The following is a 27,808-nucleotide window of genomic DNA, read 5'->3' as shown; positions in this document are numbered from 1 at the left end:
ATGGGGCCTGACACATAGGAGGTCCTCAGTGCATGTAAGTTAGTACCCCATATCTAGAAGCCCTTTCTTATCTGTACAAAATTCCAGGACACCCAACGCATCTATTGTTTGCCACTTTCCAGAATCTATCAAGTCTCAAGACCACCTCATGCTTCAGCTGAACCCGGTTTCTGCCTGGACTCAGGTTCAGTGTCCTAGCACCCAAGTGATCAGGTTCTGGATTCAAGGGGAGCTTTTTACGGAGAACCCTTCTATAGGTTATGCCATATCTTTTCCTAGTTTTTCCCTTTAGACGATTCTGCCCCTGCAGGAGGTGGCAATTTCTGTTTGAGTTTTGAAAGTGCTTTTCCACCATCAATGCAGCTCCCCCACGGCTCTGGCTGGAAGGCAGTGCAGCGATTGCTATACTTGTTTCCTGGCTGGGGAAACGGAAGCACCTGACATTTGCACTGATGCTTCGTGCAACAGAGAAGGGAGCCACACAGATTGATATTGAAGTCAGAATGTAGCCCAGTATTTCAGGACAGTTGTTTCTGTTTTTTTTTCTATCAGGCCAATGTGCATGGTGGGTAATCACCACCGAATGGATCATTCCAGAAGCAGGTCTCCAAGTCCCTTCTGGGGGGTGGAGGAGAAGGGTCCCAGGAGCCAATCAAACTAACCTTTCAAGTAGGGGAAGGGTGGGAGGGTAAGGCTGAGCAGCTGAGGTCTGGATTCAGGCCTCTACTCTGCTTACTCCTCCCAGGAGGGGCCATACAGAGGGCGCAGAACCCAGCCCTGAGGGAGGGGTGGGACTGCCTGATGTTGAAAGCATCATGTCATGGGGACTGGGCCAGCATTGTCATCAGGGCTGCTCCACCATCACTGCCCTTCCTGCCTCTTCTCTCTGCCTGTGGCCTTCAGCCAGCTGCAGGGCTGATCCAATAGTGATCCATGGTCCCTCCCTCAGCTCCTGTGAGTGAGCAAGTGAGCGGGGGGAGAGGGTGCCAGGAGGAGGGCATGTGCTTGACAGCTCTGGAATGTGGGTGCTAATGGGAAGTGGCACTGAGGGGGCAACCTTGGAACTATCATTTTGTAGGAAAGTCACGGGGCTGGGCTGGGGGTGCTGCAGTTGGGGGTGAGGAAAATGGCTTAAGATCTCCTTAATCCCCAAATAAGGATCTGGGCCATTTTATTCTTGGGCATCACACTTGGCTTTGAAAATCAAACTTCTGAAAAGGAGGGAGTCCCCAGAGGTAACTTCAGTGAGGCTTCTCCCAGCCCTGCATGCCATACAGTGTACTGCAATTAAATTTTCTTTTTTTCCCCTCTAGAATCAATAATTCCCTTTTGTTTGTTTGATTAGTGTTCTATGGACCTACTATCACTTACTCATTCCCAAATATTCTCATGTAATTAAATACCTCCTCTCAGTATATAAAAAGTATATTGATTTTCAAATTCAGTTTGTATTTTTCTTGGCAACATTTGCCTTGGAGTATCCATCCTTCTGCTCCAATCCAAATGGGCTGTGCTCTGGCTTGCTTGCTGTTCTGGAGGCTGAATGGCTAGGTGATCATAGGAGGAAGGGGAAATCACCTTGACAGTTTCTTTGTCTCCTATGTTAGGTCCCCTGTTCAGGGTCCCACGTTTTCCTCTTTCTTAGTTTACTCCCTCATTTTGATGGGATACACCCTTCAGTAATTTCCTGAAAAGGGATTAATGGAAACATTTTTTTTTCTTTGTTTTTTAAAATGTGTTTATTCTACACTGGTTTTTGGTGATAGTTTGGCTGGGTATAGAATTCTAAAATGAAAATAGTTTTCCTCATCATGTGAATTTCTCTATTGTTTGATAATCTATAATGTAACAGTTAAGAACTTTGATGCCATTTTGATTCCTGATCCTTTGAACATAGTCTTTTGTTTTCTCTCTGAAAGTCTTTGGAATTAAAAAAAAAAAAAAAAGTACTTAGTCCTTTGAAACTTCATAGTTTTGCTCCGTGGGTCTGTCTTCTGAATAAATAGTGGTCTTTTTGACCTGGAAATGTCCTTCAGATCTGGGAGATTTTCTTACCTTACTTCTTGGCTAATTTCCTTCCTTTCATTTGCTCTGTTTCCTTTCTCTGGAATCTCTATTAGTTGGGCATTGAGGTTTTTTGAACTGATTCCCTAATTTTCTTACTTTCCCCCCTCATTTTCCATCTCTTTGACATTTGTTCTACTTTATGGAAAACTTTCTTTATCTTCCAACTCTTCTGTTGAGTTTTTCATTTCTAATAGCTCTTCTTTTTTTCTCTTGGTATAATCTCATCTCAAAGATACTATGTCTTATCTACCTAAGGATGTTCAGGATACTTATTATTGTTATCCCTTTTTACTATATCCCCACTACCACCACTGACTTTCATATTAGAGGTTCTTCTCAAATGTTTCATGATCCTTAGTTGTCTGCTCATATTAAAAATGGGCCCACATTTGGCTGCCTGGAAGCTCGCTGTATGTGTTAGGGCAGGGTAGGGTGGGAGGCTGCTTGTTAACCAATGGGCTTCATTGTGGGACAATTAGGTGAGGAATTGGCTGTTTCTTTGTGGGAGTTCCAGCATGCTAATATTTGTGTTCTCTTTTGGGCCAGTTTTCCTAACTCTTGTTTTCATGAGACTGTTTTAAAGAGGCCTGATAATGGCTGGAAGAAAAGGAAGATGTAGATTTTCATGGAATCTCCTGTTTTCTGGGCCTTGTCCAGCTTCCGGTCTGACTCCAGAGCCTGATTAACTCATTCCCTTCAGAAAGTAAACTTCTTGTCTCCTGTAGGAGTTGGGGAAGGTATCTGGGAATCGAACATTCTTAAAGATCTGCAGCCAGTCTTCATTTTTCAGTATCACCTGTTGTCCCCAGTCCCTGAGCTTTTCTGGGGTTTTGAGACCCCAGCCTGTTGGCTCTCCCCTTTCACCTGAGAGTTTTCAGTTCCATCTGTTTCGTTGCCAGGATTTTGTTGACATTTCTCATCTGCTGTCATATTTTCTCCTGTTCTTCTTGCCCTAGTGGATTTATGCATTTTTAATTCTCATATTGTCATTTGGTGTTATTTAGTGAGGGGCTGGGACAAAAACAGAAGTAAATGGATGTGCTCAATCTGCTATGTTTAACAGGAAGTTCTGATTCTGTAGAAACATTCATTGAATGCCCTCTATGTAAAAGTGGCAGTGTTAGGACTATAGTGGTGGCCAAGGTAAATGACAGAGAAAAGGAATGACTTGGGGAATGTTGAAGAAAGAATGGACGAGTCCCATGACGGATGAAGTGTGGGAGGCAAGAGAGAGGGCAAGTGTGAGATCACTCCAGCAGGAGAGAGCACTGGCAGTCATCGGGAAGGCCTGGGGGCATTAGGTAAGCACTCAGATGCATGTCTTCCTGGGTTCAGAGGGGCAGTACGCAGCTGGAAGCTGAAGAGGAGGAGGGACTCTGGATTGGGAGAGTGCTGAGCTGGCTCCAAGGAGATGTGGAGCAGCTGGGGAGGTGCTCCAGCCCAGTCAGGGTGTGTGAGCCCCAGGAGCTGCCACCTCCACCTGGCAGCCTGCCTCGGCTCTCAGAGCAGACCCAGCACCACGTAGAGCCCAGCACACATCAGCTGAGAGAGAGCAGACTGTGGTCGAAAGAAGGGATGTTGAGATGTCTCTTCCTGGCTCCTCCACAGAGAGGTGCTGAAGCACGTGTGTGTACATGAGGGCTTGTGCACACACGGCTGTGCCCTCTCCCCAGCAGAATGGGGCCACCTGAGACATCCACGGAGGCACCATTGGTACCTGCCTCTCCAGGTTCTCTTTTCTGCACTGTTTCTCTCTTTAGACCCTCTTCTCAGCTGGTACCCACATACACCTTATCACCTAGCTAATACTGTGGACACCTTCATGGACACCATTTCTCCTCCCCTGTGAGCCAGAATGCTTCAGAACGTCTAAAACTTCCTGTGTGACACCCTCCCGCGGCCCTCTAGGGGGCCCTACCTCCAGAGTCTCCAGTGAGGAGGTGCCTGCTTTGGCACTCAGGGAAACCAAAGGTATCTATCCCCCATAACCAAAGGTATCCCCGTTTGCCCCAGGCTCCCCCTTGTCAGAAGGGCCTTTGCCTCTGACTTTAATTCTTGTCACAGTGGAAGCGAATTTCCTGATCCCAAGGGAAAATGCGCAAATTCTGAGCTACCCTCTTCCTTCTGAAATTTTTTGGGAGCCACAGCTCCCTGTAATCCATTTCTTCCCTAATCCAGGCAGCCTGTAGCCCCCAGCTCTTCCATAGAGGGAAGTGATGGACCCACCCCACTTGAACAGGGACCTTGAGCCCACACTCCCCCCTCATCTCTGGGGTCCCCAGAGGCTGGCTGAATTTGAACCCTGATTCCAGCACTAATAAGCTGTGTGGCTTTGGACAAGTTGCTTCATTTCTCCGAGCTTCCATTTCCCCTAACTGTAGGAAAAGTGAGGTAATGAGGTAAGATGTATAAAAATGCTGACCTTAGAGGGTTGATCCCCTCCGCTCCCCCACCTCAGAGCCCAGCAGCCCAGCCTCTGGGCAGCAAGCACGGGTTCCAGGAGGGTCTGTTCGTAGCTGGGGTCCACGGAGGCACCCGCTCCCTGTCAGAGCTCTGCCAGGAATCTATTACGAATGCATTCTATAACAGGCTTTATAATAAGATATTAAAGACTGGCGGCATCTAGCAGCATTTCATAAATATTAATATTGCCTTTAGAGATGGCACCTACCGTGGAGATGGTGGGACTGTTGCTGAGGTTTGGTCAAAAGAACAGAATACATCTAGTGTGGGGGGAGGGGATGGTTATGCTGAGAAGATGAGAGGGTATGGCTGCATTTCCCCCTCCTCTCCTCCTTTCTTTTTCTGAGTCAGTTTTACACTTTCTTTGTCCACAACTTTTCCTCTGTAACTTCCTTATTTCCCTTTAAGTTCGTCACTTTCTCCTCGACTTCCCTCCTTTCTCTTTTCTCCTACAAACTCTCCCCTTCATTCCCACTTCCCCTTTGGCCCCCAGTTCTGCCCTCTCACCTTGTTGCCATCCCTTCTTCCTCCCCCTCCTCTCGCCTTCCCCTTTCTACGCTCTCTCCTTCCATGCTCTCCATCTCTGTTTTCTCCACCACCCTCTATGCCCCTCTCTCTGTCTGGCTCTCTCTCTCCCTCAGTGCACTTGCAGGCCCACCCTTCCCCCCCACACACACACACGTGTTCCAGTCAGCACCCAAGCCGCTTCTGTAGAAGCCTGCATGTAATGTACCTCACACTGCATGTGAGAAGTGAGCTATTTATCATTATTATTAATGAACAAGATCCCTTGCACGGCAGAACTTTCCCAGAGTCTATTCCCTTGTCACTCCGGGAGTAGCGAAAAGATTTATTTGTCTGCGAATTGCACGGGGTGGCCCATTTACAACAGGTCCATCACAGGTGACATGGAGCTTAAAGGAGACCTGGAAGAGGCAGGGGCCTGCCCTGTCTGCCACCCGCCTGCAGCGGGCCCCTTGCTGAGGGGGACAGCTGGGCAGGTGCAAGGGTTTTGCAGGGGATCATGCCTAAACACACTCCCTGGCTCCCAGGAGGCATGAGCAGTGCATTGTGGGAGATTTCCACTGAAGTGGTCCAGAAGCCATGAGAGAGTGGGTAGGCCTGGGTAGGGGTGCCGTGGGGAAGGAGCACAGGAAGCAGCTGAGGCAGAGCAGGAGTAGTCGCCCCCTACGGAGCCTGTTTTCCAAAGCCCAGCTGCTCCGTTCCCACAAGAAGGTGGACCCAGCACCGTTTCCATGATGAATACACAGAGAAGTTGTCCTAGGATGGGGCAGCCCTACCCCCAGCTGAAATGTGCCTTTGGCCCTGCCTCCGTGGCCCAGGCCCACCCTAGTGATGGTCCTTAGATCCTGGACCTCAAGCCCAGGCACCACAGAGGCACTTCCTCCCTGGTCTCCTGGTCTCCAGGTGGGCAGAGCTTGGCTCTGTGGGGCATCGCTCCTCCAGGCCTGTCAGCTGATGCTGCCAAGCCCATGGTCAAGCTGTCCCCTGCCCACCCCTGCCACCCCACAGGCCTGCTGGTCATTGCAGGGACCTGAGTGAATTTGCATGTTAAAAGAGACACTTCAAAGGAAGAAGGAGCCAGCACTCTCTCACCTGGCTGCTTTCTTCTCCCCCCGTTATTACCTCCTGTGCCCTCCACAGTCCGGGCTCTGTGGCCAGAAGCTTTGCTTTCTCTGGCCCAGCCTCAGGCATGAAAGGGAGGCAGTCCCAGCAGGTGAGGCTAAGGGAGAGCCTGGGGCAGAGCTGCAGGAATGAGGATGCCTTGCCCAGGGCTGGATGCATTCTGGGGGCCTGGGGAGAGTCAGGGGCTGAGACCTATGGGAGTCAGTGTGGGCAAAGCAGATGCTCACACAGGAAGGACAGAATAGATCGGATCTCAGCACCACAGCCAGGGCCTTCGAAGACCAGGCAGGGGGCGCCCAGAGTCCCTCATCTCTGTCTTTTTCCCTCACTGTGCTTCATTCTTTCCAAGATGGGCTTCCTCTGCTTGCCCATGGCTTTCTGCCACCTGCAACCTGTGGCCTCTGTGTGCCTTCAGCCTGTCATGGTGCCCACACCAGCCATCACCAGATAGCAAGGATCTTCTTTTCCAGGTCCCCACAGAAAGCTGATTTCACTTCCAGCACCCCATCTGATTGGGTTGTTAGAGTCAGGTGGTCACCCCTGGACCAAGCCCATGTGGCCTGGGTCTGAAGTCACTTGGTATAAACATGGCTGCCTAGGCCCCTGCCCTCGAGCAGAGAGAGCTGTGGGTGTAAAGAGCACCTTCACGTGGAAGGAGGGTGAGTGGGGAGGCAGTGGTTGGCATCTGTGGAGGAGGTCACAGAAACACTATAGATGAGTCAAAGCCCTGATTTCCAGGCACAGGTCTGCTGTCATCCACCTGGGAGACTCAGCGCCAGGCACACCCCCTCACTTTTCCCATCTGTGAAATGGGGAGGCTGGACTGGATAATCCCCACGGCTCCTTCCAGCTCTCACATCCAAGCCTTCCCTGAGAGGGGCCTGGTCAGGCCGGCCTCTGTGTGCAGGAGCTTCCTTGGCCTCCAGGTGCCCGCCCACCCCGGCATCAGGCCCCACCCCTCCTCCCTCGGGCTCTCCAGACACACTCCGGAGGGTCTCCCGCAGATCTCCCACCCTGACTCTGTCTGTCTGCAGCAACCGCGAAGCAGTCAACAGAAATGTTCTCTTTCTGAATTTTAAAATGCCTATTTGTCTAAGCTCATGAGGAAGAGATTGACTGTTTACAGTTTCTAATACCCCCTTAAATAGGGCTCATCGCAGGCTGCCTGTGATGGCATTTTATTACCACAATAATAATTACAACGACCGTTTGTGGAGTATTGCTCAATATTTTTGTGAACCTGGCTCAGCGAGCTTCCCTCCTTCCCTTTTCTCATGTAATCTTTCTCTCAAGCCTACAGTACGGTAGGTACTGTTATCAGCTCCATTTTTACATGTTCCTTTACGTGAGGATACTGAGGCCAAGTGAGTAACTTTAACAGTGTACACTGAGTGGCCAGATTATTATGATCTCTGAACGCATAATAATCTGGCCACTCAGTGTGTGTATATATTAGAGGCCCGGTGCATGAATTCATGCATGGGTGCGGTCCAGCCAGCCTGACCAGGTCTAGGGGACATGGGCGGTTGGGTAGGCCTGCCTGCTGGTCAAACTCCTGGTTGAGGGGACAATTTGCATATTAGCCTTTTATTATATAGGATATAGACTGAGTGGCCGGATGATTATGTATTCAGAGATCATAATAATCTGGCTGCTCAGAGTATGTCTGAGGGCTCCGGCAAATAAGTGGTAAGTAAGGCTGGGACTCAGACTTGGAGTCCACGCTCTGAGCCACCGAGTTTCGCTGCCTGAGGTGTACTTGGAACCCCAGACGCACCTGCGCGCACATCTGCACGTGGCCATGGAGCAGCAGCTGGGAGCTCGGAGGGCCCGCGGCGCACCTGCTGATTGATGACTGTCCCCTCACACCTCATTTCCCTAACGGAGCATGGCGCCCGGGACCCGAAATGCAGGAAGTCAGCATTCTCTTCTCTCCAGTGGCTCGTCCCTCCTAAGAACATGGATGGCTCCTTGCCAGGCCTATGTAAAACCTTTTCTAAGTTATGCAGAAATTAAATGGGTTTCCACTGCAGGGCATGAGACATAAAAGCCAAGAAGGTCAGACACAGGACCATCCCTTCTTTTTTCTCCTCTGTCCTCTTGGCTCTTGCTCTTAAATCTCCTGATCAGATCCCAGAGACCCTTCCAAGAGACCACGCCGGACGGACGGGTGAAATGTCCTCTCCTCCCTGAGGCAGCAGGCTGGACAGCTGACATTCTCTCTCGAGTGGGAGCCGTCCCTCTCCTCTGGGCAGTGGCTCTGTGTGTGTGACACTTCTGTGTCAGAAGTGTCCCATCAGGGTCCCCCAGGGAACAGTTCATTCCAAATAGTTCCAATAAAGGCATTTCAGTGAAGAGACTGCAGCTGGGGGCTCAGGGGGAAGAGTGGATGTGGCTAAGGGCCACTGAGAGATGCTAAGGTACCAAGAGACTTACCCGTATTTTTCGGCGTATAAGATGACTTTTGAAATGAAAAAAAGCCTGCTCAGATTGGCCAGAGTCAGAGAGGCGGTCTATTAAAAAAGAGCTGGTGTTGCCTCGGAAGTGGGGGGTAGTCTTATACAGCGAATATAGGCCTAAACCTATGTTTTAACTGTAAAAATTAGGGGTTCATCTTATACACTGGAAAATATGGTAGCTGCAGAGGGAAGCTCTTACTAACCCTGGGGCCGGATGGGGGAGGGAAGGGCAGAGTGCTGCCAGAGGCCTCCACCAGCTGGGCCAGGAAGGAGGGGCTGCGGGGCTGGAGTTGGGGGAAGTGGGGAAGTAACACCCCAAACTATTTCTCTTCTTGGCACCTCCCCAAACTCTGAGCTCTTACCAGCTGCCCCCATTGACAGAAGCTAGCCCGCAAGGGAGCCTGGGGATGCAGTGAGGTCACCCTGGCGAGGGCAAACAGGGGGAGAGGGGGAGGCAGAACAGGGTACTCAGTGGGTCTGGGGGCGCAGTCAGGGAATGCTCAGCGCAGTATCATTAAAATTCATAGTGCTTGGCACCTCCCTGCCCTGCCCTTGAAGGTGCTCTTGTCCGCAGTCCTCTACATGGTGTTCCAGCAATCAGATCACAACTGCCATCTTCGAAGCGCTCATTATATGCTGGGACGTTTACACTCATGACGACCTGGACTCTTCATACAAACCCTCTGGGATGTTATTAACCTCCCTGTACAGAGAGGGGGCTGGGGGTCAGAGACATGAAGAAACTAGCCAGGGACGCTCGGCAAGGCCGGGTTCCAACCGAAGTCCGTTCATCCCTGAAACCCCAGCGCTTGTCCGCTCTGCCTCCTTGCACACTCGATTCTGTTTTTGAGGGAAGGAGAGCATCTGTTCTCCAAGCCTCGGAGCTGGGTGGGGCAGACCTAGCAGAGAATTAGCAGGTTCAGAAACCCAGATGTTGCCAAAACCGGTTTGGCTCAGTGGATAGAGCGTCAGTTTGCGGACTGAAAGGTCCCAGGTTCGATTCCGGTCAAGGGCATGTACATTGGTTGTGGGCACATCCCCACTGGGAGGTGTGTAGGAGGCAGCTGGTCGATATTTCTCTCATCGATGTTTCTAACTCTCTATCCCTCTCCCTTCATCTCTGTGGAAAATCAATAAAATATATTTACAAAAAGAAAAGAAAGAAACCCAGATGTGTTAGGGAGCCTGCTGGGTCTAAGTACAGACTCTACCTGCCAGGAACTATTAAACTGATAAGATGCTACACATGATCTTAGCGAAAAGAGCGAGGAGCCGAACCTGTCAGGAAATAAAGTGTGAAGGAGACAGGGCCAGACCATGAGGGCCTGCGTACTGCGCACCGGGCGCTGGGGAGTCCTGGGTGCTATGAGGAGAGGGGCTCCCTGTCCGCCTCTGGCCTCGGTGCTGGCGGAAGGACAGGTGCTGAGCCTGGCCATTGAGCCTGACTCTTGCCTGGTGATGAAAAGGACCGTCGGTTAGAAACAGTGGCAACGCCATGGCTTTCCCCCCGGGGGCCCTTCCAGCCTGACTAGAGACCGTACTAAGGACACGCTTGTCTCAAGCAGGTGGTCCTGGGAAGGGCAGTTCGCATGCCCAGGCCTGGTCCCCAAAGAAAGAAGCTGCCCACAGCAGTGACGCAGGGCCTGGGTCACGGCGGCAGCCGGAGAGGGGCAGCAGTGTGAATGCTCTTTTTGAAAAGAGCCTGTGGTGTCGGAAGGGACCCAGTCGCTGTCCCGGTGTGAGCAGAGCACAGAGGACCCCAAGTATGGTGTCCGCGCGCGGGGAGCTTACAGCCAGTCCCACCTTCCTGTCTGGGAGGTGCCACCGTGCTGGCATGGCCTGGGCACCGCACAGAAGCGTTAGGGAAGGAACTGCCAGCAGTATTTTAGAATTGTTTTGTATCGGGCTGGAGATCATGACCGAGACCTGGGCTCATGGTCTCCCACTGCCATGCCTGTGCCCTGGGCAAATGACCTAACCTCTCCAGACCTCAGCTGCTTCTTTTTTTTTATTTTATTTTTTTATATTTTATTGATTATGGTATCATATAATTGTCCTCACCCTCCATTCCCACCTCAAACCCCTCCCCACGTATACCCCCACCTCCTGTTGTCCGTGACCACTGGTTAGGCTTATATGCATGCATTAAAGTCCTTTGGCTGATCGCTCCCCCTTTCCCCAACCAAAGCAGGACAGTGGCTACCTCCTGGAAGGCCACTTGTCCGCAGAGCTGACAGGTTCAGTCCCCGGCACGGAACCTGGCCTATGGCCGTCATTGGGCAGGAGCAGAGATTTTTACCTTTTTGTCTCTGTGAAGGGCCTCGTTAGACTGCCTGTCCTCAGATGTGTCCGGAGCTCACTAAATTATGACTAAATTAACTCAACCAACAGTGAGCAGGCACGGCGTACCGGCCACGCCTTTGTGGCGGGCTCTGCAGTGATGGAAGCCGGCAGTTGGTGCAAACAGATACTCACAATATCACGTGCTCAGTGCTGTCCTAGAGTCTCCTTCGCGGATTCTAAGAGATATTTCCTGAACATCTGACGCATGCCCAGCACTGTGCGAGGCGAGGCAAGGCCCCGTGGCTATCATAGAGCACACGGGCTCTGAGGGAAGACAGACACTCTCTGTGAACGATGGAATGGGGGGCGGGGGGGGGGGGACGGAGAATCCCAGGGTGCTGTGGGACCCTGAGTATAAACAGTGGCCCCGGTGGGGCCAAGGGGGGCTGCCCTGCCTTAGGGGTCTGAAAGTCTCCATGAGGAAGTTGCATTTAACCAGAAACCCCAAGTCAGAGAGGGGCAGGGGTCTGTACTCACTGAATGGCAGAGGGCGTCACGAAGGCTCCTAAGACGTGGGGGCTCCCAGGACGTGGTGACATTTGAGCGGGCCTGTGGGCCCCCCTGATGGAGGCTGCCATGGCCCAGGGGTGGCAGGTGTGTGCCCCATCCCAGGGCAAGCAGGGTAGCCTCTGTGGTGCCAGGCAAAGCCCCTAGGGCCCTCCCTCCCCCATGCCCGTAGCACACACCTCCCCACCCCCTGCCCTTGAAACCTCCTGACGCGTGGGCTCCGGACCTGAGGCCTGGGCAGCCGGGGTGCACTCAACAGAGGAAGCGAAACTGCCCACACGCAGGGGTTGGGGACCGGGAGTCTCTCATCCAGAACGCCAGGATGAGCAGATCATCTTTGGAACTGGCGCCGTTACAGCCACCAGGCGGCCATCGAAAAAGGGGGGAAAGTGATACTGCGTTTTAAATGCCTCTGGACCCTCCTGGAATAAAAACGACAAGGCGCGGGTCTGGTGGCCGGAGGGCGTGGCCACTGGGCTTCGGGGGAATAGTGGCCGATGGAGGCAGCTGCTCCGAGCCGCACTCAGCCTTTGTTTGCTTTGCTTCCCCCAGGACACGCCGGTGGGGACGCCCATCTTCATCGTGAACGCCACAGACCCCGACCTGGGCGCGGGCGGCAGCGTCCTCTACTCCTTCCAGCCGCCCTCCCCGTTCTTCGCCATCGACAGTGCCCGCGGCATCGTCACGGTGATCCAGGAGCTGGACTACGAGACCACGCAGGCCTACCAGCTCACCGTCAACGCCACGGTGAGTGGCCGTGCCGGGCCCACCGCCAGACACGGCCTCTTCCCAGCCGTGAGGGGGGTGACGGAGCATCAGCTAGAGCCCTGCTGCCCCAGGCTCTGGAACAGTGACGCGGGGATAGTGACCGTCATGGCAGCGCATGCTGCTGAGGGTCCGTGCTGTGTCCCTCGTGCTGTGCTGAGCACTCAATGCATTGTCTTCGCTCAACCTCACAAGTGCCCTGGGTCGTAAGCATTATAAAGATACCCAGTTTACAGATGAGGAAACTGAGGTACAGAAGCCGTTCAGTGGCTTGTCCGCAGTCACCCGGCAGCAGGACTCCAGCATTTGCACTGCTGACTCCTCAGGGCATTCATGGTGCAGGGTGGTCTCTCACTCCGTTGGACACAGGGCAGAGGTGTGACCCCAGCTCTGTCCTGACACCACCCAGCACACCGGACACAGAGGGGTCCTGGCCACTTCACTAGAGTGATGACACTCATGCAGGAGGGAGCACCCATCTGCACCAAGCACCACGCTGGGCCCTGGGAGTTCCAGGATGAGCTCGTCAGGAGAGGGGGGCGGGAGAGAAATAATTGTCCCGCTTTATGGCTCACACTGTGGAGACTCACAGCCCAGGAGTAGTGGAGGAAGGAGAACCACAAGCCAGATTGTCTGACGCCCAGTCCGGTGCCCACAACCAAGAGCGTCTGAATCTCCAGAACGTCATGGTCATTTTCCTTTGTCGCCAGCTGTTTGCCAGGGCCCTGGGGACAGGCACGCTATCCCCTAAATAGTCCTACCCTCTCCTCTCCTCTGTCCCGCCCCGGCTACCGCCTCCGGGTACAGCTGGAACCTTCAGCTGGTAGCCAGAAGAGCAGAATTTTTTACAAAGCTCAGGCCAAGAGTGAAACAAATTACTGGGGTCGCTCTTGACTCTCCAGGGCCCATTTGCCTGACACACAGCATCTGGCCCCTGGATCTGTGTCGCTGCCGTGGGGGCTTGTCAGTAGCACAGGGGGCTCCACGTGGCCGGTCACAGAGCCCAGGTCTCTGGGAAAGACCCACTGGATGGATGGATGGATGGATGGCCGGATTTTGAAAGATGAGGTTCCCGAGGGTTGGTCAAGATGCAATGGCAAATGTTACGTGTTAGCTGCCAGGGAGGAGGTGTGTGCTGCTATTTGCAAAGCTGACTTACAGGGTTGGGGCACCAGCAAGGCCAAAAGCCGCTTTTTGCACCCACCTGTACCCTTCCGCACCCCCTTGCCCACACGTGAGTGATCCCCTCCTACCACCCCCCCTGTGTTCACCCCTGGGCCCGGAGACACACAGATGCTCGCTCTCTCCTCACTATGAGCCTGTCCTTATGCGATCATTTCCATCCGCCGTACAAATGGCTTTGTGCGGGCGGGGGAGAGGACGGAGCTGGGCACAGGCGTGAGTCTGGGTGGCGGGGCCTCTCACGCTGGGATGGTGAATACAGTTAAATTGCTGCTAATTACCCAGCAATCAGGCCTGGACGTGGGAGAGCAGGAGGGGCACAGGTCTCCCTTTGGTACTGATGGCTCCCTCCGCCCCACACCCCCGTGCCACCTCCCCTTCGCAGGTCCTTCTCGGGGCTGGTGCTGTGCCCTGGGCTGCTGTGCATTTCCCCAGCAGATCCTTCTGTGTGGCATTGCAGGGAGCAGGGTGGGTTCCAGCCACCCCTGGGTGTGTACCAGGGTGGCCAAACGGGAGAGCTGAAGGCCCAGAGTGACAGCTGGACGCCTGGGAAGGTGCCTGCCCTGACAGACATGCCCACTCCCTTTCTTCAGCCACGGAGTCCAGCGTGGGCTGGACGTGGGCATCTGTGACAGGAGCAGGACTGCAGCTGCAGTGTGGGATGGGGAGGGCAGGTGCCAGGGCAGACAAAGCCAGCTGCCAACAGAAGCCTGGTAATGGCAGACAGAACCACCGGCAGCCCCTGCCCAAGAGGTCAGGGACCTCCTGCCAGGCCTCCTCCTCTGGCCGTGTCTGCTGGTGGCCATTCAGGCCCCTGGCTGAGAGCTCTCACATGGGCAGTCCCCAAGCCCAGGCTATGGACACCATGGTCTTGGAGTCTGGGAAGCTGTCTCCCCGTGGTTCCTCTGCCCACCTCTTCCTGCCTCCAGACTCTCCCTCCATTGCTGCACCCACTCTTCATTCCGGAAGGCCCGCCACTCTCTCCTTGGCTGCCCCTGAGGAAGGCCTCTTCAAACAACCAGCCCTTCCTTCTGGAAGGTTCCACAGTGCGATCAGCAGAGGGCAAGAGCAGGCACTAGGTTTGTGATGTGGGGAACGCCTTGGGTGTTCAGGCCACCCCAGACAGACCAAGGCAAGTCTAAGCCAAGGACAGTTGCTCCTCAATTGCCAGACCAGAGAATTTACAAGCCCCAGGGTCCACAGAGGCCATTTCATCTCACAGAAAAGGAACTTGAGACTCCAAGAAGGGAAAGAACTTACTCACAGTGGCCCAGCGAGTCAGGGACTGAGTGTACCCCTAGCTGAATCCCAAGCCAGACGCCCCACCCACCAGATAGCCAGGTGGCAGGCCCAGGCTGGGCAGAGGGCTGGAGACCGGGTTCTGCGCCAGCCTGTTTGTGACATTGGCTAACCAGGGTAGCCACCCAGTAGTCAGGTTGGATACCCTGATACCCACCAAGTGATGCTGGAACCCATCCCACACTGTAGCTTCAGGGTCCCACATCAAGAGAGTTCAGGGCAGATTTTTATGTCAAAAGGACCTGAGTGTGAGTCCTGGGTACACACTTGCCAGCTGTGTGACTCTGGACACGTTACATAACCTTTCTGAGTCTTTGTAAACACATCTGACTAACACACACATGAAACCTACAAAAGCAAAGGTGGTGCCCGCACAGCGCCTGGTACCGGGCACATCATCTGTATTCAGCGTGCTGCTGCTATTCTAGTTAACTATTGTTATTCAACAGAAGTGGGCTATTTAAGTGGGCTTGTATTTTACGGTAATAAAATAGGGGTTTCTGGTTTTCTTTCTTGGTGACCTTTCACAGGGCTCATTCCCAGCTAACTGGGAGGGTAAAAGCATTGCCTGTCTGGCTGACGGGGATGGCCTGTGACCTCTTGGGATTCCTTCCTGGAGTCCCCCAATGTCACAGGCCCTGGAGCTCCCCCTGCTGGTTCCACTGGAAACATCACTTGATCATGTAAACCAGAATGCAGAGTAGAGAGGCGGGTCTCAGAGCAGTCCCTCTGGGGTGCAAGGGCCTTTCTTCTAAGAACTCCCACCTCGTCATTCCCTTGATGTTGATGCTCTGTGATGAAAGGGGACAGAGAGTGGGCGTGGAGAGAGGCAGCGGCCCCCTAGCTGAATCCCAAGCCAGACGCCCCACCCACCAGATAGCCAGGTGGGCAGGCCCAGGCTGGGCGGAGGGCCGGAGACCGGGTTCTGCGCCAGCCTGTTTGTGACATTGGCTAACCACCTTCCACTGGGCTCTGGGGAGCTGTTTGTGTTTTCCTGCACAGGTCAGAGATCAGTGTGGGGTCTTGAGTTCTTGAAGTTCCACATACCTGGGGGAGTGCAAGAGCACACGTGTGCACGTTTGTGTACATGAATGTCGTGTGCAGATGTGTGTGTTGTGTGCATGTGTGCTTGTCCACAACATCACTTAACCTAAGGCTGTGCATTTTTGTCTTCTTAGGATCAAGACAAGACCAGGCCTTTGTCCACCCTGGCCAACTTGGCCATCATCATCACAGATGTCCAGGACATGGACCCCATCTTCATCAACCTGCCCTACAGCACCAACATCTACGAGCACTCTCCGCCGGTAAGACCTCCCTGCCCTGGGGGGCAGGGTCCTCCTTGGCTTTCCTGCTTCCCCCAACCTCTACGAGTGGCAGGGATGGGTGTCCTACCACAGGGACAACCAACTCCCTCTTCACACAACACCCCACTTCCCTTCATCCCCAGGGGCTCTGAGTGGCAAAGAACAAAGAAACATCGTGTGGCTCAGTCTTATCTCTCCAGGCCAATAGGTCCACCTACTTCTCTTGCTAACGGACACTGCGCCAAGATGACGGCAGCGTGCCCTCTGCTCGCAGGCCCTTTCAGACGCGGCTCTCTCCCCGAGAGCTCGCTGCTCCAGCTGCCCCTCCCAGCGGCTCAGGCTGTAGGTGTCCCAAGCCCAGGATCTCAGGAGAGACACTTGTGCTCAGGATTTTGTGCCTTGTCTTAAGGTCATAGATCACCATAGATCAGCCTGTAGATTGGCTGCCCTGGGGCCACGTGTCCTCCTCCGGTTCAGTCCACTGTGACTGGGTGACTTTAAGAACAAAGCACATGCCTGTGCCCGCTCAGCTGTGGGCCAGGCGAGAAGTGACAGCACCCCTCGCCTGGTAGCCATCTGTGCTTTTTGCAAACTGAGATAGGATCCCCGCTGTGGGCCGATGAACCAGAAAAAGGCAGCTCCTCTGGCAGGCGAATCCCCCGGACATGCCGCTCAGGAGCAGCTCCTGTGGGAAGAAAAATGTGCCCTTCCTGTGAGAGGCCTCAGTGGGCTGAGAGGAAGGACATACAAGAGGGTGCTCAGGGTCCCGCCTGCACAGCCACACAGGCTCTCGGAATCAGGCAGGCGAGAGGCGGGCTTCCCTTGACCAGGCTGCAGACCATGCCCGTGGGCCACCACAGGCCAGGCAGCCTGCCCTGCCGTTTGGAGACTCGGTCTGTCCCTACGATCACACTGTGCTTCAGCCTCTGGGTGTGCTGGGGTAGCCACTTCCTTCTTGGGCCCGGTATGGACTGAAGGAGCCAACAAACAAGACACTTTTTGGCTTCCTACAGAGGGTGTCTGAAGCTGCTTTGAGGGTAGAAGTTGGTGTCTCGATGCCTCCGCCGCAGGCTTCTCTTCTGAGGTGGTCCACGGACAGCAGAGGCTCCAGCTTTGGAGGCTGAAGGCTGTCTCCTCCAAAACACCTTTGCTGAGCTCACATCTTCTCAGCCCGGGGGCTTTCCCTGACCTTTCAGGAGGCAGGCCCTCCCCCAGCCTTCTGTCCCGGACACCCGGTCTTAATGCTCATAATCCTAAACAGCCTGCTAAACAGTTCTCGGGTGGACTTAAAGTATATCTCAGCAGGGTTGGGGTCTGCTGTGGGCATCGCACAACATGGATGCTCAGGAAGTGTTTATGGAATGGATGGATGGATGGATAGATGGATGGATGAGCGAATGGATGAATGGACATACAAGCCCTCTCACCCCAGTCATCACCCCTCATGCGAAAGACCATGCATCTGTTGGTTTTCAGCTCACAGATCACCTTTGTTAGAATTTTTTTTTTCCTGGCTTCATCCTCACTGGCCCACAGACATAGCCATGCCTCTCCCCTCAGCTCTGGTAGAATTGACTCCCTGTGCTGCCTAATGTACCGCTGACGTACAGTCACACTGTAATGCTCACTGATGTGTAAGTGGGTGACGTTACAGCCCCCAGGGATCAAAACACCTGAGTCTCTGGAGCTTGTCACAAGCTTCCTGGGGGTCTCCCAGGGCACCATGCCCAGGACCAAATGCAGAGAGGATGGGTAGAACCACTTGTTGATTGAAGTGAGGATGTGATGGTGGCCGGGCAGCCAGGGGAACTTGGAGAAGGTCCCTGCACAGCCATGCACTCACCTTGGCCACATCACCAGTCTCCAGACTGCTTCCTCACGGGAGACAGTGCCTCTCTCTCCTGAGGGGTTAGCACACTCGGGCATAGCACCCAGCATGCAGGAGCACTGCAGGCGTTCAGTCCCGGTGGCTGGGAGTCAGCCAGTCCTCAGTATAGACTTTGGACTGGGCTGGGGGTCCCATCCTCAGCTTCATCTCAGTAAGAAGGGTGCTGACAATGCGGGTCCTCTGAGACCCTTCAGTGTGTGTTTTTTCTGTCATCCCTCTATCGGAGCCAAGTAATTTAATTGTTTCAGATCTGCAGATTTCTGAGTTTATCCATTTATTCAGTCTATGTTTCACACTTTTGTTAATAAACTAGATGTCCATTGAGCCCTTCCTGTGTGCGGGGCCCTGCGCTGGGCCACACCCTCTCCTCCCAGATAATCCCACAGGCCCTGGCTAGGGTGACCCTCAGGCCAGGCAAACAGGGACACCTACTTCCCTGGGCGCCTCTCTCCTCATGCTTGGTTGCTTAACATCTGGTGTGTGCTCTCTCAGGCGCAGGGATCTTGAGGTCTCTCTGTCTTGCTGGGCTGTCCCTTTGTCCCCACGAGGACACCCACCCCTTGTCCTTTCTTACTGAGCTGGGGGCTGGGGGCTCTCCCTGCTCCCCTGTACCACAGAGCCATCTCTGCGTCCACACCCCTGCCTCTCCTCCCTGTCCCCCACAGGGAAGGAGCTCCCCAGCGCCCAGCCCTCCTGCACGGCCGTTCCGCTATAGGCCGATTCCGTGCTCCCGAGCCTGATGTTCCAGGCTTCTAATTGGTTTCTGCGCTTCGATCCAGGCCCTCCACGTCCCTTTACAGCGTGGAGCCCGGACTGAACGCAGAACACCCCAGGCCCGGCCAGGGCTGAGGAGCGCCATGGCCTGCTCAGCCTCCCGAGAGGGGGACCCACGCCTCCCCATTCCCCGCCTCACCTCAGCTGGCCGGGGCCTCCATTCGGACCCTGACCCACTCTCCCACTTTATCTGTCTCTCTCAGCATGTATGCCCTCTCTCTATCACAGTATCAGGCCAGCATGCCTCATCTAAAGTGTATATATTACCTAATAAAATCCTTCTTATTTGGGATTATTGCATCAAATTTTAATTTCCTCACTCGAGCAGCGGCATGTCAGCCTGCCCGTCAGTGAAGGACCGATAGAAGGTGAAAGGAGCGGATAAACTGCACAAATTACTGCCGGCCGATGCCTATCAGCCCTTTGACTGGAATTGACTGGAATTAAGAACTGAGAAATAGGATTTTCTGCCTCACAATCCGCTGTGGCAGCTCTTGTCGGAAGTCCCCTCCGCCCCCAGCGGGCTCCCCCCAAGGGCACCTCCCCCTCCTGAGAGACTCCCCCTTCCAGGTCCTTAATCCTGTTGTGAAATAGGGGGAGGGGAGAGGGGGAAAGTCGGGGAGGGACCAGGATGGAGGCAGGGAGAGCCCAGGTGCTGGCTTCAGCTGCCTGCTGGCCAGCGGCTCTGGAAGGAGGCAGGCCTCAGAGAGCAGGAGAAGCCTCAGCTTTCCTGGCCTTTGCCCTGAGGACCCTACTGGTAGCAAGCCTCATGGATGGGTGAGTGAGGCTGCCTCTCAACCCTCACCCACCCCTTGCCTTGGCACACCCACCCAGGCCCACCCCAACACGGCCCTCCATGCCAGGCACGCTCACCCACCTGTGACTTCAAGCAATGCCTGACCCGCAGAGCCCGTTCCCTGCTGTGGGGGCTGTGAGGAGAAGGGAGAGAGCCTGTGTTGGGTGCCCAGCATCGTGCTTGGCACAGAGTAGGTGCTCCCTCAGAAAACGCCTTGCCTCTAGGGTGGGGATTGCTCACGCAGGGTGCTGGGGAGTCTGCATTTGCTGACATTGTTTGGAATGGCACGTGCATTCAGAGAAGAGCACCTCAGCTTGCTAAGGATGCTCACAGCGGCTCCGGGCCCCCGTGAATAGCAGGCACTTTCCTAGCATTTGCTGTGGACCAGGCGCTCTCCCAAGCTGCCTTACATGTGTCAGTTGCTGAGGGGTGGGAACTGGTATTATACCCATTTTACAGATGGGGAGAACAAGGCAGCGAGAGGTAAAGTAACTCAAAGGATTCAAGCCCAGGCAGCCTAGCAGTAGAGTTAAACCTTAGCCCTCTTGCTGTACTGCTCTTCCCACCACAAGGAGTTGGGACTCCACGGGTGCATGGACCTTCAGCCTTGCTGGGGGCCTCCCCAGAGGCCTCCTCCCCACAACGTGGGTTCCTGTGAGGAGAAGATGCCCGTGTCGGGGGGAGCCCCACCTCCAGCCCTCCTGAGCCTGCCCGCCTGCTCTCCTCGATGCACCCCCAGGGAGGGGCCCCGCTCCGGGCCCGGCGGAGGCCTGCTTCCCCGTCTCCCCGTCTTTGGAAATAAGTTTCAGTATATTGAAAATATAATCTGAAACAAGATCCGTGGGTTCCCAAGAGCCCCCTTTCCTCCCTGTTAATTCCTTCTCATAACATTGCCGGTCCTTGTGGCTGCACTTGTATTAAAAGCTCAGAGTTTTATTAAAAATGGATTTAGTTACCCAAAAAGAGATGAAACCCCGAACTTTGTCGGGAGCCATTTAGATCTGACCCTGTAGAAGCTCAGGTGTGGCTCTTCCCGGGGAGCCAGCCTCCTGGTGGCCCGGCGCTGGGCTGCCTGCTAGACCCCTCTGAACCCTGCCACCCAGGAGGCTGCCAGGTGCCCAGTGCAGGGGTGCCCTCAGGGAGGGTCCACGCACAGCTATGAGGACTGAGGGTTCTTCGGCCACTAAGTCTCCTCTTTGGTCAGGCCAGCAGTGCCCACCTCCCAAGCCCCACAGTCCCTCAGCAGACGAGGGGCAGCCCCGGGACCTTCATGCCAGAACACGTGTGTGGCCCAGTACAGATGAGGCTGTAAAAAGGGAGCTGTCCCCTAGTCTAGACAGCTGGGGGGGGGGGTGCCCTGGCAGCTAGGGGGGGGGGTGCCCTGGGGTGCAAGGTGCCTCCCTCCCAACTCCTCCTGGCCTCACTGCCAGGACACAGGAGGGGCACCTGCCATCTCACCATATCTCCTGGAGCCCAGGGGTACAGCCCAGAACCGTGGTCTCAAACCACGGCTCTTGAGCCACGTGTGGTTCTTTGGCCCCTTGAATGTGGCTCTTCCACACAATACCACAGCCTGGGCGAGTCTATTTTGAAGAAGTGGCGTTAGAAGAAGATGTCAGGGTTGATATTTCCAAAGTGCGGTACGCGTACCCCAGGGGTACGGGAAGAGTTTGGTGGGGGTACACGCTGCACCGGAGTTTGGTGGGGATATGCACTGCACCGTGCTTAGCTGCGCCTAATTCTACGTTCTCATGAGTACGAGGGATACTCAGCGTTACGGAAATTATAGAAGGGGTGCACATATGTCAAAAGTTTGGGAAACACTGCCCTAGGGGACAGGGACAGGGCTATCCTGCTGTCCTCCGTGCAGGGACACTGCAGTCTGGGCCAGACCTGAGGCAGGCATGGAGAGCAGGCGTGGCTGTCTGGGCAGCGGTGTGCTAGGCCCTGGGGACAAAGTGAAAGCTGCTCTAAGCTAGTGACTCAGCAAGTGGTAGTGATATCAGAATCCTCTCATTCATTCATTCATTCATTCACTCACTCAGTTAATCAATCAACTGGCGGTTGAAGGTGCCCGTTCACATGGATCTCTTCCTAGAGAGTTTGGCTCTTCCAGCCCTTGCCTGTGCTGTATCTTTTCCCGGGAACGCCTCCCCCTTCACTTTCTCTCCCTGGCAGACTCCTCCCCATTCTTTATGACTCCACCCTAAACATTGCTACACGTAGGATCCTTTGCCAGCTCCTCCAGGTGGACATCTGTGTCTCGGCACCCCATGTGCATGTAGTGTACATGCATATGCCCTTGACCCTTTGCCACAGACTGTGTGCTCCCAAGAGCAGGGACCCTCGCATCCCCGTCCTGGTAGTCCTGGCTCCTGGCCCCTCCTCCTCTAGCGCTGCAAGGACCATACAAGGGGTGTGGGGCAGAGCCATGTGCGGTAGGAACTGCCGGTTGCGGTGCTGGATGGGCAATGGTTCATAGGGCCCAGGGTTGCCACAGTCATCCCTGGAGACATTTGCATTTAGGACTTACGGTGCTTTCATCTTAGAGTAATTGATCATTGATGTTCCTCTTTACTCAGGTCCCAGTGAAAACAAGGTCCCAGAGTTTTTGCTTTATTCATACTGAGACCAGAGAGGTGCAGCAGCCTTCCAAAGGCCACACAGCACTTGGGTGGGTGATGGAAATAGAAGTCAGATCTGTTGTACCCCAACTGGCTGCTCCTCCATCAGCTCTCCTCTCCTGGGTGGTCTCACCAAATGGTGGGAGGTGGGGAGGTGAAAGGCAAGTGAGAGTATCAGGAAGATTGGGCCTCTGCAGAGGACACCGGTGTTTGCCTGGGGGCTTCAGTGGATGTCCCAGGGGCGAAGGGGGCACCTGAGGCCTGAGCACCCAGCAACTCCTCCCCCGGCTGGCCTTGCAGCATCCACCTGAGAGGGAAGCTGTGGGTTCCGGGGCGGCTAGAAAGGAAGGGAGCAGCAGCTGGGGGCCGCGCAGCCAAACTCAAGCCCCTTCTCTCTCCCACCCAGGGCACCACTGTGCGCGTGATCACCGCCATCGACCAGGACAAAGGACGTCCCCGCGGGATTGGCTACACCATTGTGTCCGGTAAGACCAGGCCGTCCTGGGCCCTCACCACCATCGAGAAAGAGCCACTGCAGGGGTGTGGGTCTGGGGAATGGGTGTGCGGGATGGTGATACGACCAGCTCTGACCAAAGGAGCTGGAAAAGGGACTGACTGCCTGAAGGAGGAGGGAGCAGGGGAGGAGAAACTGAGGTCTGAGACTACCCAAGGCAATATGCTCACTACGGGAGGAGGAGAGGAGCTTGGGATGAGGCTAAGACGTCTGGAGCTCTTGGGTCAGGAGCATGTGCCAGTGTGCATGTCTGAGGCCTCTGGCCCTGGGGGCTCTGAGCCTGGATCCTGGGTGACCCCCATCCAACCTCCTGTGGTACTCCGGGTTTTCTTTTCTGACTTGATGACAGCAAGAAATGATGTGTTGACATCATTTTAGAACTAATAGCTGCTTGGGCTGGTTTCATGTTCTTTTCACATTTCTGACCATTAGAAATTTATGGGTCGTCTGGACTCTAGCGGGGCAGGCACGGAAGCCCTCCTCTCCCTCCCTGGCCTCTTGGTTGAGCAGAGCAATGACAGACTACAGAGAAGGTTCTGGGTGATGGATTCCCTGACCCATGTTCCCACCCAGAGACTGAGGTAGCAGCTCTGTCCGACTGTCCCAGGGCGGGGGGCTTTGGAGCATGGAGCTGGTGAGGCCTCCAGGAGAAGCTGCTCGCTCACGTACAGATGCAGGCTCTGGCCCTGGCCTCTCACCCCTGGCCTCTCACCCCTACCCACACAGGCCTCCCTGCTCTGCCCACTAGGCAGCGAAGGGCCAGCCTGGCACATGTGGGCAGGTCAGACTGATGGCCAAGAGGATGGCAGGATGGCAGGCCACCAAGCTGGTGTCCACCCCATCACACCTCTCTACCACACCCCCAAGGATAGGGAGTGGCATTTGGGGGCATTTTTGCCCTCGAGCTCAAAAGGCACCACGATGCAGTGACCGAGAACATAGAGGATGGGGTCGTGAGCATATTGCCTTGGGTGGCCTCATACCTCAGTTTCTCATCCATAAAATAGAAGCAATAACAGTGCCTGCCATGGGTGGTTCAAAGGTCAGAAGACAGTATGGTACTATATGTGAAGAGCTTAATGCATGCATATGAGGTATTTTGTAAGTATTAGCTGTTATTATTACTGCTCTAAGCTAATGATTCTCTTGGGGAGCTGGGGGTTTGTCGGACGGAGGGAGACCCCTCACATCCTTAGGAATGCAGGAGATCAAGGGTATAAGGGGCTCCCTGTGACCGGTAGCTGCTGGCATGACTGCTATTGTGCCGCTCAGCCCAGGGGACCCAAGGCCCAGAGCTGCCAGACCAGCTCAGGTGCAGAGCAGCAGTGTGGGTTCAGGCCTCTGCTCCCTGCACTCTGCTTCCCTGTTCTGATCCCAGCAGAGTAAGCCCCAACATGAACTCGTGGAATAAATGAGTGAATGGACGATACTCTCGGGTAGTGGGGTTCAAACCCTAGAAAGCCAAGAATCGCGGCGGGCTCCTCCCAAACATGCTGAGTCCCGGGCACTGACAGAGCCCCTCACTGTGGAGCCTGGGCTGGTGGCCGGGTGGTCCTTTTTCGCAGCTCCCAGGCGCCAGAGGCAGGTGGTCCTAGGCCAGGTGTGGACAGGCCGGTCCTGGGGAGGAAGCCGCTCTGCTGGAGGCGAGTCCCCTCTGGTGGGCAGAGGAGGCGTGGCCCAGGCTGCTGCTGGTCTCCATGCATTTCTCAAACTGGGAAGCAAAGCCAGCACCTCCTGGTGACCAGGAGCTTGCACTGAGATTGGAGGGAACACTAGCGAGCCCCCAGGGGGATGGAGTCGGGGGGCCAGCCGTGAAGGGGACACCTGTCTGAGTGGGGGATTGTCCCCTCATCTCATTGCCTCTGGGCGGGGGAGCAGGGAGCCAGGGCTTGGCCTGAGGTCACAGCCAGACCGGAAATCCCTGCAGTGACTCGGGGAGGCCATTCTGCAGGGCATTGGTCTATTCCAGGTCCATGCTGGGTGCCAGGTCGACTGCCCTTCACCCCCAGGTCTTCTCCGATTTTCACAGATGACCCCAGCCAGCTCTCCCTCCTTCCCCTTCCCTTGGAGCAGGAGGCTAGAGGGTGGAGCTGCTGAGGCTGTGGTGTCCGGCCTGGGCTTGGAGCTTAGAATCTGGGGACAGTTGCCTTAGGACACTTCCTATGAGTGTCCAGCGACATACTCTCCTGGACCCAGTTCCCAGTGCAAACAACACGATGAGAAGGGAGACTCAGGATGTAAACCTGCAGACAGGGGATGTGTGTGAGGGCGGGGGAAGGGGGCAGAAACTTCTGGAAGTCCCGGAGCACTTAGCATAGCTTTATTTGATTCCCGCCGCCAGCACAGATGTGCTTTGGGGCTTTTAGAAAGGATGACAAATGGGTTTCCTCTCACATGCCAACGCTGATTGATTGGCGATGGCTGCCTGAAGAGCACCGAGAAGCCAGACAGGCCGGGTGCTGCATTCAATTGATAGAAGCTGCTGTGGGTGGAAAGAGAGAGGGCCATCCATACGGTGGCACATATTTGCCATCCTTCAGAAGGTGGCACCTGGACCATAGTCGAGGGGCAGCCTCCATGGGCCTGTGTGTCATGTCACTGCTCAGTCCCACCTGAATTCTTTCCGACAGCTTGAGGAAAGGGCAGGCCTCCTCTTTTTCTTCCCTCCCATCCTGAGACCTGGCTCTCCAGTAGCCATCCACCTGTTCCTGCTGCCCTTCTCCTCCGGCCCTGGCCTGGCGTGGTCTCCCTGTGAGCCAGCCTCAGTAAGAGCCCGCAGCGGCCGACGGGCAGGAGGGCAGATCCCAGGGGTGCAGGTGACAGAAGGCTGGGACTTGCTCTCGGCTCTACTTCCCTCGACCAGCGACCAGCGTAGACACTGCTGCACAGAATACTGCCTGCCAGCTATGGCCTCACACCTGCATCTTGAAGCAGGAAGAAGGGATGCTCTCAGGGCAGCTTCATGCTGACTGTCCCAAGCTGGTCCTGAGTGCCCGGCTGGGCTTGCTCCAGCCTGGATGCTCTGCGACCCTTTTCATTTGACAGACAGATCGGGGGCCTCACGGGCTCCCAGAGCAGGTGGGAGTCCTTAGGGCCACTGTGGTGACCAAGTCCCCAGGTGCCTCCACAGCCTGGGCAGGGATGGCTCGGTCTGCACATGGATGGACGCAGGCCTGAGCCCACAGTCACTGTTGGCACATGGTTAACCTGCCGGCTCCCTGAGTCCCGGTCCCCTCCACGCTGTTTACCAGCCCTGCAGCTGGGATTTATGTCTGCACACCACTGCTTTCCCCATTACTAACGGCCCCTCTGTTTGCCAAGAACAAAGAGGCCTTCAGAGGTAAGTTATGGCTTCATTGCCACCAATTTGTCCTCAGCCTCTCGTGGCCAAACTGAGACTGAAAGATGACAGAGTTCTTTCCCACAGAGGACCTGGCATGGGCCCGTCCTCTCCCTGGGCCTGGCCTGGCCTGCCACTCCCAAGGGCACCACTTCCCCCGGGGCCCAGCCCGCACAGGGCTCCGTAGCCTCCGTCCCAATGGCCGGCCGCCTGGGGTCTGAGCAGTCGTCCTCTGCCACGCAGACAGTCCTGCTTTGAGGGTCAGTCTCGCCCCACTTTCCCGCAGAACACTGACCTAGAGTCCAGAGATATGGGGTTGTGGCCCAGCTCGGCCGTCTGCAGCAGTGTGTCCATGCAGGCGCTTGGCCCCTCTTAGCACCATAATTCTCATCCAGCGGGCAGGGAGACTAATCTCCATGGCAGATTAGATGGTGCCAGGGGGACTCTAAAGGGCCATCAACTATTAAGCATTATTAATTACCAAGGAAACATCAAGGCCAGGGGTCCTTGGGAGTCCTGTTCTCTCGTTTTCTCCTTCACTCATTTAAGTAGCAAAGTGGCTGAGAGGGCAGGCTCTGGGGCCACTGTCCGGGAGGTGACCACTAGCTGTGCTGGTCGTACAGTGGCTCCTGAGCACTTGAGACGTGGCTAGTCAGAATCGGGATGCGCTGTACCTATAACCCACAGGACTTCGAAGACGTAGTATGTAAAACAGGTGGTGAAATAGCTCATTAATAATACCTTATATGGATGGCATATTGAAATGATATTTTAGATATACTGAGCCAAATACAACGTGTTATAAAAATTAATTCACCTTTTTAGTGGCTACTAGAGAATTTAAAATAACCCTTGTGGCTCACACTCTATTTTGATGGGTAGCTCCATTCCCGAATTAGACCGCCTTGGCTTACTTTCCAACCCTAGCCAGCTGTGTAACCCGAGCGTCCGTTTTCCAATCTGGCAATGGAGGCAATAACAGCCCGGGCCTCTCAGGGGTGCTCTGAATTCACAGCAGATGCTCAACAAAGGGGGACTCTTGGTTGAGGGTCTTCTCTGGGCCAAGACCTGGGCTAACAGCCTGAGGCCGGGGCAGGGGGAAGTGGAGGCACTATCCGGGCCAAAGGAACTTGCATTGCGACACGGGGCACAGACTGTGATGCCTGGCGGGTGGGACACTGTGAAGAGAAGCACGGGCTATGTTGATAATTATTGCCAGGGAGTGATGGTTCTCAGGGCGTCTGTTGGACTGTCCTCTCTACTTTTGTGTGCGCTTGAAAATACCCATAATAAGTGAGAAAGAACTTATGGGAGGGGGTGCCTCTCCCGCCATCATCAGGGTGAGGCGATGCACAGAGCATCCAAGCCCCCTGACTGGTGAGCTGGATGGCCGGGAATGGTGGAGGGGGTCTGCTGCAGGCAGAGGGGACAGCGTGTACCAAGATCCGAGGGCAGGAGAGGGTGGTGTCCACGGAACTGCAGTGATTCAGCGCGGCTGAGCGCAGCACTCAAGGCCGTGGGGAGAGAAGGCCACAAAGGGAGGTGGGGCCTGGCCGTGCAGGGTGTGGAATGCCCGGCTCAGGACAATGCCCGACCTTGGCCCTGAGGGCAGCAGGGAGCAGTCCAGCAGGGAAGGGATGTGGTCAGAGGGGCCTGTGTGAAGTCCGTAGGGTGGTCCAACTGGAGCCAGTGTGTTGGAGGAGGGCAGGATGGAGCAAGCAGGCCTGCGGGGAGGCTGCCCTTAGTGTCCCGTCCTCAGCTGGCATCACAGTGGACGCTCAGAGACAGAACTAAGGAGGCGAGGAGGCCACGCTGACAGGGTGTCACTGGTGG

General features: G+C 55.1%; 1 protein-coding gene across 1 annotated transcript in view; it reads left to right on the top strand.

Moving 5' to 3' along the window:
• Nucleotides 1-27,808, top strand: part of LOC311632903 (cadherin-23-like) — a 299,605-nt gene that overhangs the window by 141,255 nt on the left and 130,542 nt on the right. Inside the window, exons 7-9 of the mRNA XM_084904920.1 lie at nt 12,039-12,233; nt 15,911-16,039; nt 22,528-22,606. Of these exons, the coding sequence (XP_084761046.1) occupies nt 12,039-12,233; nt 15,911-16,039; nt 22,528-22,606 (403 nt within the window). The remainder of the gene's footprint in view (nt 1-12,038; nt 12,234-15,910; nt 16,040-22,527; nt 22,607-27,808) is intronic.

Source organism: Pipistrellus hanaki (genome assembly GCF_964339955.1).
Source record: "Pipistrellus hanaki genome assembly, chromosome: 14".
Taxonomy (NCBI): domain Eukaryota; kingdom Metazoa; phylum Chordata; class Mammalia; order Chiroptera; family Vespertilionidae; genus Pipistrellus; species Pipistrellus hanaki.
Note: the sequence above shows the minus strand (reverse complement) of the source record. Positions and strands in the feature narration are given on the sequence as shown.